This window comes from Pelodiscus sinensis, chromosome 1 (genome assembly GCF_052426305.1).
Source record: "Pelodiscus sinensis isolate ZL-2025 chromosome 1, ASM5242630v1, whole genome shotgun sequence".
Taxonomy (NCBI): domain Eukaryota; kingdom Metazoa; phylum Chordata; order Testudines; family Trionychidae; genus Pelodiscus; species Pelodiscus sinensis.
In genome coordinates, this window is record NC_143052.1 from 108,801,020 (window position 1) to 108,812,637 (window position 11,618).

The following is an 11,618-nucleotide window of genomic DNA, read 5'->3' on the forward strand; positions in this document are numbered from 1 at the left end:
ATATTTATTTAGAGCTATAAACTGTCTGTGGAGCTGAACCCAGATCAAGCTCAGGCCTGGATGAACATGGGAGGGATTGAGCATATCAAGGTAGGAAAATCTCATGCTTTTGTGCAGACTGTCAAGAGGACATTTCTGTTCTTTAAAGTACGATGCTGAACTTGCCTTTAGGCACTTAAGTAGTACATGTTCAGTGTGTCGTCTTTTGTCCCCTGTGTCTGATGCACGTCTGTTACAGCCCAAGCTAGAGATCCTGGCTATAACTCACTTGTAAAGCTTTGTGCCTTTAGTTCTGGAAATCCCTAGTTCACCCCCTGGGGTGGTGATCAAAATGAGAGTCAGCACACACATATCCAGCAGATCTAGACACCACCAAGAGGGGAGTGCCTGGACTAAGCAATTAAATCAGAAAAAAAGGGAGCAGGAATATGGAATGCTAAGAGCTGCCTCCCTTCACAGAAAGGTTGATAATTCAAGAAGTGGGCACGAAGATACTGACGGTGGGAACGTTGTGATCATAGTCTCATAGAGAGGGTTGCTCTTGCCCTACCAAAGCTGTGATTAGCTCATAACCTACAATGTATGTTTTTAAACAGTTAGATAAATATTCCCAGTCTCTGCAGTTGGGCATCAGCCCTTTAAATTCCTCCCTATCTAATCCACTTGACAATAGTGTCTAATGCATAATACTGACACCAGTTGATGGAAATATGGTGACAAAACCCGTGATTTCATCATTGCATGATTACTGTAGCATAATTATTCTGAATGCCCTAAAGATATTAGTTGTACTCATATTATACATCTCTAACTTGGACATTACAGCACTGTTTTAATCTGCTTCTTGCCATGTCCCTGTTGATCTAATTCAGTGTTTCTCAACTGTATTTTATAAAGTACCCCTTTAAAAAAATTATAAGTACCCCCAATACCTACAGTTTTCAGACACACAACAGTTTTTTTACCATTGCAACACATTCATTTAAACAACTTAATCACAGCCAGGCAGGCGATGAAATTTTTGGGTGTAAAGTACAAAAATAATAAAGCGCTGTAAAAGTTAAAAATTCAGTTTTCTCCAAATTTCAATTGTGTTGGCGTACCCCCCAGACTTCTCTGAAGTACCCCTAAGGGTACTCGTACCACTGGTTGAGAAACACTGATCTAATTTAGGCACAGAGTGAGTTCTTCTCAAATACCAGTTGACCAATTTAATGAGTGGAGTGTTGTTGTTTCAAAACATGTCAAACATGCTTTGTAAATTGCCTTTTCAATCCATTATGGAGCTTGCTGGTGTCAGGCAGTGATGTTTCAATCTCAGAGAATATGAATGACACTTTTTTCCCTCCTTTATAGGGAGATTATGTCACTGCACGTAGCTATTACAAGAAAGCTTTACAGCTGGTTCCAAACAGCAAGCTGCTGAAGGAGAATCTGGCTAAACTGGATCGCTTGGAGAAACGATTGCAGGAAATCCAGGGAAAAGATCAGACGTAGCTAGTGGAAGGAGCTTTGTGCCCCTTGCAGAAGAATGAGGTGGAAGCCCACCGGCAGAAGAGATGAAGGAGCTGTGAAATGACTCATAATTAAAGATAGCTAATTTGGGGCACATATGCATCACCAAAGTTGCGGGAGACCCATCATTTCTATTAGGGTATGCTGAATAATGATTGAAAGCCCTGTTTTAATAAAGATGTATGTTTGGGTTTGATGCATATTGCTGCCATTAGCACTGTAAGTGGGAGATGTACCTTTGATGTCCTGGTCTCTCGCTTCCCAAGCTGGATGGGCTGTAGAAGCAAAGTTTCATCCATTGTGGCAAGGGATTGAGCAGTACTTCTTGTTAGTCAACATTCACCCATCTAGCCCACTTAAGGAGTGTTGTCAGTGGTTTCCAAAACATGCCCCATGAAGTCCTTCTCAACCAGGACGATGGTGATAATGATCAGCAGAGCATGTCCCAAGATCATTACAGGGGTTAAAGCTGGAAGAAAGGGTGGCCATTTTTTAGGGCCCCAACAATACATTGAAAATGACTCCAAGGAAATGGAGAATTATATCTGGACACTACAGTCTCTGAAAGTGATGAGTTTAAGACTAGAGCTGCTAGTCCTTTGAGGAAAAACCTCAGCTGAATGTTTTACTCTGAAGATAATCATTTTTGTAACAACTCATTCTCACGATATCAAAAAATTGTCAGAAATCACATGACTTTTTTGCCCAATCAGAATGACTATTTCTATGAAAAAAAAATCGGAACTCCCATTGGTAATGTGGAATTCTTAAATGACTCCACCTCTTCCCCTCCCCCAACAAAATCTATATTTTTAAATATTGAGTGGGACGGCAAGTGTGCCTCAGATTATGAGCATTTATTTTTGAGTGTTATTTATTTTAACTTATAATAAAATGTTTAATATATTTTTCTCTGTTTATAAGAGTTGGACAGCATCCTTCCCAGCTAGCAGTATGGCTTGTGGTCGTTGCTTTTATTGTATAAAGTTAGAAAATAGGGGGTTTGTTTGAATAATTGTGATTGTGTAATTGAGGTTGTGTTTGAATTCTCCCTCCTGATATATTAAATTGAATGTTGGACCAAATATTCAATACGGCAGTGCCCAGCCCATTGATTTGTAGAGTCGCACCAGTTGAGCTAAGATAAGAGTTTGATCTGTTGTCAGTAGTAGAGGGAGTTGAGAAGGTTAGATGGGGCAGTACATGAATATCCTACTTTTTCACTCCAGCCAGCAGATCATCTCACAAGTTTGTTATTCTCATCTTAGCCCCCATTATGAAACCATCATACAGTTTGTTTCAGCCCGGTTGCCATGTCTTTGCTGAAGGTCATTGAATTCATAGTGTGTGGTTCAAGTTGGGACTGAAGAGCATTCACACAGCCCTATCAGGGAAATCTTGCATGGCACTGGCCCGTGGCATGAACCACTGCTAGTAGGGTGTTACTATTGTGAGCTCTAAAAGCACTCAGGAGTAAATTAAAGACATCTCTATAGTTAAGCATAATCATGGGATGATGATGTGGGTCTTTCTGCTTTATTCAAGGGGCTTGATTCCTAACTGCCACTTTTTGTTGGCAAAAATCACAGATAATGAGTCTAGAAGTCAAAAGATTATCACCCAAGCAGAGGGCAAATTCAGTGGCTCCAGTGGTAGGGCTGAAGCACACCCACACAGGATTATGTTCAGTGATGCTGAAGAGTATTGATTTAGCGTCTGCATATAGCCAGATTATTCTTTGAGTGCTTACTGAGGTACATTCCATGTTAGATTTTTCCCTCAGTAGTATCTTTCGGGCCAGCTCTAGTGCCTTCTGGTGCCACACCTTCTCAGTTTTTCTTACCACTCACGATGGTTGCTGGAACAACTCTTGCTTCAGCAAGGCATTTCCAGTGGTTTGTTCTCTCTATCCGACTTTCTTAGTCTTTGTATAGTTGTCATGAAAATAATGCTAATGTAGATAGTTAGATCCTCTCTCTTATCATGAAGTCCCTTGACTTCAAACCTTGTGCCTCCTGTATCAAGCCTATGCCTATGAGCAGCCCACACTCCAGTTCTCTGAAGTGTCTGGGAGAGGCTCGCGTAAGAGATTTGTCAGGACTTTAAGCCTTATATGAAGAAAGACAGAGAGGCTGGATTGAGGTCTATCCTAATGGAACCATCTCTCAACCTGGCTTCAGAGTCAAGCTGCTCAGACTCAGCACAGAGCACTTTGTTCTTGATACAGCGTGCTCCTTTGGTTCTGCACAAATCCCAGCATCCTCCGTTTCCAGTGCCAAGGAAAAAATGTAAACAGCGCTGCTCTGAGAGAAAGAGAAGCAAGGGGAAGGCAGAGGAGTGCAGCCTCGGTTGGGCCACTCCTCCACCCTGCTTCCATAGCAGCGCCATCTCCTCCACACAGAATGTTGATTCTGGTATGGAGCCCCCAACACCAAGAAATCATTGTGACACCAGCCTTCAACCCCAGAGGCCTTTGCAATGACTGGGGACTTATTGCTCTCAGGACCTGCTAACTCCAGTGGGATAACCACTGACTCAACTAGCAAGAGCTGGAGAGAGCATAGTGGTCCAAGCTCCTTCCCAGCACCAGAACCCCCAATACCTTCGATAGGCAAACCAATCCTGTTCTCTTCTACAAGGTCATATCTGGTCCACAGATCCTTGACATCAATCAACAGAAGTGAGAAGTATCATTCCTCCCATAGTCACCTTGGGAGGACTCTTTGGGTATGTCTAGACTACATCCTTCTGTTGCCAGAGGGATGTAAATTAGACATACTGAAATTGCTAATGAAGCGGGGATTTAAATATCCCACGCTTCATTAGGATAAAAATGGCTGATGCTTTTAGATGACGCGGCAATTTGCCGGCAAAAAGCGGTAGTCTAGACGAGGATCGGTTGACAAGGAAAGCCTTTTCCGACCGATCCTATAAAGCTCGTCTAATTTAAATCCCTCTGGTGACAGAAGGATGTAGTCTAGACATACCCTTTGAGTCCAGGATGGAGCCCTACACTCATCCCAAGAACCACCTGTCTTAATGCCCCCAGAATCTCACTGGTACCTGGTTAAGTGGACAGTGGCCTGTGCAATGGTCATTCTGGAACTCATGAGTGTTTTCCCCAGTACCAGATCCACCTTTCCATCGGTCATAGTTGCTTCCAAGAGGAAGGGCCCCTGTACCACTCTGCTCGGTATAGACCCTGACTCCCGTACCAAACATGGCATCAATACACAGGATGTGGGCCCCATGTAGGTAATTGAGGCTGAAGAAGAGGAAGATGCCTCCACCCATTCACAACACCACAACCATGTTCTGCATCAACAAACAGGGCAGAGCAGGCTCCTCTGCCCTATGTCAGGCCATGTCTACACTACTGGCTAAATCGGCACTGCAGCACTGGATGTAGTGGTGTCATCCAGTCTGGTGAAGACATGCTAAATTGATGGGAGAGCACTCTCCTGTTGATGTCTGTACACTCCCTCCCCAAGAAGGAGAAGTTATGTTGACGGAGAGCATCTCCTGTCAATACATAGCATGCTGTACACACTGCTATAAGTCAACATAAGTTACGTCAACGTTGATCATATAACTTACATAACAGAATGAAGGTAACTTAGATTGACTTGGAATGTTAGTGTATACCAGCCCTCAGGAGGCTATCATCTATGGGACTTTTGCATGAAGCATGACATTCACCTCAAAGTTTCCCATCTTCCAGGAGCATGGAACACCGTGGCAGATCTTTCTCCTCCCACCATGAATGAATGATCCCTTCCTCTAGAGGTCCCCAGGGTCATCCTCTGAAGACAGGGATCTTGCCAGGTAGGCTTGTTGGTTCTCAAGCAGAACAGGAAATGACATCAATTTTTGCTCACTGCACCAGCACATCCCAGACTCCCTTTCAGACAGCTTCCTGCTCCATGGACAGAGCTCCTATTCTATGCATTTCCTCCAGTTCCTCTGGCACACATGTCACTTCTAAAAATCAAGTGAGGCAAGGCGAATGTTATTCTTATATCCCTGGCATGGCCAATACTGAGAGTGTTTCAGCATGCTACTAGACTTATCAGTAGCACCCCTGCTACCACCCCCCTCTGCCCAGACCAGATGTCACAAGACCACGGCCACTGCCTCCACACGTCCCTTCACCTGACTGCATGGAAGCTCCGTGGCTGAATCCAGAGGAACAAGCCTTTTTGAAACAAGTTTGTCAGGTCTCGCTGGTTAGTAGGAAGCCATCTACTAGGGCTACCTACCTTACCAAGTGCAAAAGTTTCTCAATGTGATTGTCCGAATGAGGCCTTTTTCCGACTCAGTCTTCACTTACATCAGTTCTGGACTACTTAATCTAAAACAACAAAGCGGGGCCCTTGCATCTATCTGGGGGTGCACTGAGCATCAATTTCAGCATTCCATCAGCAAACGGGGGTAGTAAGTTAGTTTTCCTCTCATAAAATGACAATCCGCATTTGTAATAGGTTAGAGAGCCTTTACTATCAAGTTTGGGAACTGGTTCACCCATAGGATTTGAACTTGGTCCTATCAGAACTCAGAAGCCTTCCCTTTGAGCCACTAGCATCATGTCTTCTGCTGTTTCTCTCCGGGAAGGTTGCCTTTCTGATGGAAATTACCTCAGCCAAATGGGGCTCTGAAATAAGCGTCCTTATGTCAGAAACACCGTGCACTGTGTTCTTCAAGGACAAAGTTGAGCAACATTGTCATCAGTCCTTCCTGCCAAAGGTGACTTCGCAGTTCCATACTGAACAAGCCATTGTCCTGCCAGTCTTCTTCCCAAAGTTGCACAAGAATTCAGAAAAGTGGTGACTTTTATTGAATGATAGGTATCTTCTTGTCTTCTACATTGAGAGGAGTAAACCATTTCATGGATCTATGCAACTTTTTTGGTAATACCAGAGAGGAGGAAAGGCATGCCGGTTTCAGCCCAGAGACTCTCATCCCAGATAACCCCCTATATTCAGGCATGCCACGAGCAGGTGAATGTTCCTCCACCTGCCATTTTGACTGCTCATCCCATAAGAACTCAGGCCTCTTTAGCAGCATTTCTGGCCCAGGTTTCCACCCAAGGTGTCTGCAGGGTCACAACTTGGTCATCAATGCATCCCTTTTCATCGCATTGTACCATCACCAAAGAGGCTCAACAGGACACCTGGTTTAGGAGAGCAAATGTTACAGAACACATGTCCATGAACTCTGAGACCACCTCCTTGGGAAGTGCTTGTGAGTTATCTAATGTAGAATGGACATGGGCAAGCACTCAGAGAAGAAAAAATTGCTACTGACCTTCCATAACTGTTGCTCTTCAAGATGTGTTGCTCATGTCCATTCCACAACCCAACCTCCTACCCCAGCACCAGATGGTGCTAGAGACCACTGAGGAGAAAATCCCTGGCAACAGTGCATGGAGTACACACATTCCTAATGTGGAATGGACGTGAGTCACGCATCTCAAAGAACAGCAGTTATGGAAGATCAGTATTTTTTTTTTCCAGGAGCTCAGGAAGACTGTGAAGTTGTTCAGGGGCTTGACACTAACAGCTGGATGGGAACTGATGGAACCTTTGCATTTCTGTGCTTCTCCTTCTGGATCATCTTCATTTTATATAGAGATTAGTTCCAACTAGGACCAAGTGTATGTCTGTATTGGTATTTGGGGACCCGTTCACACCTGCAAAAATTATATTATTTCTCTTCCATCTCTGCTACCTGCCTTCTTGCTTATACTTGTTTTTGAGGGACAGAGCAGCAGCTAAATCTCTCTTTCTCTCTCCCCCCTACAAAGGAAAGATGCTTATGCCCACGCAGAGACTCTTTGAAATAACTGAGGTTCAGGGCAAGTGGCAAAGGTATGTGCTGTGAATAACTTAGTGCCTAATCCCATGAGGTGTGTGGTGCCATCAGTTAACTTCCATTGACATTAAGGAGAGAGCTGACATGTCAGAAGAAAGGCCCTTTTTGCATGGTATTCTAGGCTCTGGAGTGAGAAGGATACTATTGAATAGAGTCATGTCCTGCATGTCAGCTAAGCTATTGTTTACAAAGATGCTTGTATCAATGCCACGTGCTATCCCATGAGCCATAGCTTCCCTAGATGTGTTTCCTATAGTCCCACAGCACTTTGACACCTAGCCGAAGACAGCTGAGGATGCAGGGATGAAGGTAATCGGAGTTGGGTGGATGAGAGAATCTTTTGTTTTTAAAAATTGTATAAAATATAAACTGAGCCACAAAAAAGTAAGTTAGACAGAAATAAAGTATATTCCCTCTGCCCCACTCATGCGTGACTTTAAAATGTGGCCAATTAGTTTATTTTCCAAATAAAAAAAAGTTGTATTTTTTAACACTACTCTGAAGGGAAGGGTGTTTAATTTTAGCTGAAAGTTTTTTGTGTGTCTTTTCTGACTAACCTAATAGGAGGGCTGGGTTGTTATCACGATAGCATTCAATCAAGGCCATCCCAACCTGCTAAAGCTTGTCCTTTTGTAAATGTTGAATAGGTTTCCCTGAGCCAGGGAAAATATATCTGCCATAATCTATAGGAGATATGCATTACTGTGACACTGCTAGCTTCTCTGATGGGAAACCAGAGCAGCATGAGGTGGTTGGTTTATCTGGAACACATGTTTATGCTCCTTGTGTTGTGATATCTGCCTGCTGTCTTTGGTCTTGTAAATTTCAGTTGCCTGCCAATGCACAAGAATAATGCTCTTGTAAATTTAGCTGGCAACATGTGGATCTGCAAAATGGTTTAACCTCAGCCTATTCACAGCTATGAAAGGCTGTATATTGCCCCTCCTGAAACAAGTTTAAGGCAGCCTTTTGGGACAGGAGAGCTCATTTAAATAATCCCTCTTTCCCTAACTAGCACTTTATGACCCAAGCCCATGCCAAATAATAGCGTAGAAACTGAGTATCCTGCTTCCTGGCAGAGTTCTTGGGGAATTGACTAAAACTCTGATACTGCAAAGCAGTTAAGCACACGCGTAGCTTTAAACCCGCAAGTAATCCTATTGGCTTCAATGGGACGACTTCCGTGAAGTGCTTTGCTGAATCAAAGCATTAATCTTGTGAAAGGCTTACTGTAGGTAAGGAATAATAATGGCCCAATAATATGCAATGGGCTGCCTCAGCCAAAAGGAAATTTTAGTGTGAAGATAAATAGAGCAAGTTAACCTGTGATTAAATTGATCTGATTCAAATTAATGGTAGGAAATATTCTCTCCCTTTGGTTTTTATGTAATTCATAAAATAAACTGTGAATTCTTTGTTTCTGCCTACTGCAATGCTAAGCATGCTTAGTATGAATTACAAATGCATATTTTGCTGAAAACCTTAACAGGGTGTGGCTCTTTTCCTTATGAAGTGGCATTATCTAAACACACCTGTACAGATGCACATCAGCTTAATCCAAAGTGGAGAATTAACCCAGAGCTGTAGAGTGAGGACTTTTCTGCTAATTATATATTTCAGTCTCAAATAGCAAACTAAAAAAATGTCATTTTGTTTTCTTGGGGGAAAGAGGAGGGAGTTAGTTGTATTTTCTCACCCAGAATTATGTTCTGAACGAGTTGGTCTTTTGGAAGTTTGAGGGTTTTTTCAACATGTAGCTTATTTAAAATCCAACACTCTGTTTCTCCCTTTCATCCATCTTTCTAAATAAAAGATTTAGGAAGGACACTTTTTTAATATTTTGCTTGGATATTTTTGGGCTAGATTTTCATAAAATCTAGGCAAGTCATTCTGGCTAAGCAATATGTATGTGCATCAGATAAAATGGCCTTCATTTCAGACTGAACTAGACCACAGATAAAAGATGCGAGTGAGAAGGAGCGCTCAGAACCCCAAGCAAAGTCATGCCCGCTCCCAGGTGTACAATTTCTAACATTCAGAGACTGAGCCCCTACCTACAATCAGCAGAAACTGTAGCTGATCAGCACCTTTGAAAATCAAGCCAATATTATGCAAACTATTTTTCTTGTGATTAAAGATGAAGGTTTTAGTTTGAGCTGTTACTTATATGCTCCATAAACCCCTGCTTCAGCAAACCGCTTATGTGCTATTGAAGTCAATGTGTGTGTTTGCATCTGCTTGAAATTTCAGTGCATTTATCGCACACCCATTCCTGCTTTTCATATGTAAAAATAACAAGGTTTTGAAAACTAGCCCTAGATCTAACTGATCTTTTGCTTTATGGGGGTGGGGGACCTCATGCAATAGTTTTATAATGTAGGCATTTTCTTTTCTGTCCACTTAAACAGAGCAACAACAAAAATCCCTTGGTTTACAGTAGTGTTTTAATGTGACAGAGCTGAGTAAGGTGATCTTCATAACTTTGTGCAAAATTGCATTGCCATGTTTATACTGACTCACTGAAAACTTTCTTCTGGGAAATTTGTCCCAGCAGCATCCTCTGTGAAAATTACAGTGTCTACAGATTTTTTTTTTTACTATAGAAATCTCTTTGCCTGAAGTGGGTATTATGCTACTTGCTCCTTCCATTGTGTGGGAGTTATTTGCATTGTCTGTTGTGCATATGGTTCTTATTTCTGTACCTCTGTTTGTATCAGTTATACATATCTTATTTTTTAAAAGCCCACCAATTAGAAGTGTTTATAAATTAAATTCATACTTAAGCAGCTGGATGTATGTCAGTAGTACCATATTTTAAAAAACCTTTGCTTTTTACTGTGGGATACATTTTTGCCTAATGGAGTTATGATTGGAGAAGTCTTTCCAAAAGAAAATGTATGCAAATGTCTATTTTATATAAAAGTGAGAAAACAAACCACCGTGTCTGGTTTTGTTCTGTCAGATGTGGGATTCGCTACATCCTACAATAAACCACCCATAAATAATTTTACTTAGGACTGTATTTTGCCCCTCACTCTGCTGAGTAGCCCCTTACTGCAAATATAGTACCATTAACTTCCATGACCACTCCTATAGGAGGGTGCTCTCAGTATAAGTATTAGAATTTGGACCATAATAAACAGTAAACAGGACAACAATCAAAGGCTGCATGAGGCAAATGGCAACAGCTGATATGTGCTTAAGCAACATCATCAACAACTAATCTGTTAATAAGCACATTACTACGGTGAAAATAGTTTATATATACTAGGCGATATCTGGAGGAAATGTACCAGAAAAGAGCAGGAGAGAAAAACAGGAAAAATAATCTCATCTAAACTTCTTGCCTGAGGTTGTCAGTTTTTCAGGGCAGTGAGCATGCCATTGCATGTCTGTAGAGCTTCTAACACCAGGGGACTCCTTGCTGATCAGTGCCTGTGTGGAACTATCACAATACAGATGATGATAGGAATCTTTGCTGAAAGCCTATTTCCCATCAGCCCCAAAATCTAAAGCCATGTGCACAACCTAGGCTGTGGTCTGCCTTCATTGTGGGTGTAAATCCCCTGGAGGGAACTTGCATGTTGAAGGCAGAACATGCCCCTTAACATTCTTCAGTCCTTAGGTGGCAAAATATTTATTGATGAAGCTTGTGGGCTAAATCACTGAAGAGGTCAGCCTTGTATATAGAGATATCTGTGGCACCCTGTACATTGCTACATGCAGAGAAAACATGACCTGGATACCAGTGGGTCTGTGTGTGGCTTTCCCCCTTAGCACAGGAGAGCCTTCCCTTTGTTGTTTTACAGGGGTCTGAGGCTCCAAAGCCTTCGGGTGGCAAAACCAGAGTGAGAGGAGGTTAAACGGGGCACAGGGCTCAGACCTCTTTCACTTCCCTTTGTATCTCCTTCATGGCTATTGCAGAGTAGCCACTGATGAACCTATCCATTGATGTTGCTGCTCTTTCTAATCTACCACCAGAGGTGGAAGGGGTTGGAGGGTGGAGCACTAAAGCAACAGCTATCTTGTCAGGATTGCTCTTCTTCCTTGACACAGATCTTCTAGGCTGTGGGATATGGCCTCCTAATTCCACAGCCTCCTTAACTCCTCCCACCAAAGGAGGCACTTCCAGGTAAAACTCTGCAAGAGTAACTTCTGAGGATTTTTCTATAGCATGTTCTAACTCCATATGCAAGCCTAAGTTTATATTTCTCATTCTGCTGAGTGATAGT

The 11,618-nt window shown here is 42.5% G+C and overlaps 1 protein-coding gene across 6 annotated transcripts in view; it reads left to right on the plus strand.

Moving 5' to 3' along the window:
- TMTC1 (transmembrane O-mannosyltransferase targeting cadherins 1) overlaps positions 1 to 10,321 on the plus strand; it is a 227,093-nt gene extending 216,772 nt beyond the window's left edge. For all 6 annotated transcript variants that reach the window (XM_075940705.2, XM_075940711.2, XM_075940703.2 and 3 more), the window contains 2 exons: positions 13 to 90; positions 1,357 to 10,321. In XM_075940705.2, the coding sequence (XP_075796820.2) occupies positions 13 to 90; positions 1,357 to 1,497 (219 nt within the window). In that variant the 3' untranslated portion in view covers positions 1,498 to 10,321. The remainder of the gene's footprint in view (positions 1 to 12; positions 91 to 1,356) is intronic.
- The last annotated feature ends 1,297 nt before the right edge of the window (positions 10,322 to 11,618 follow it).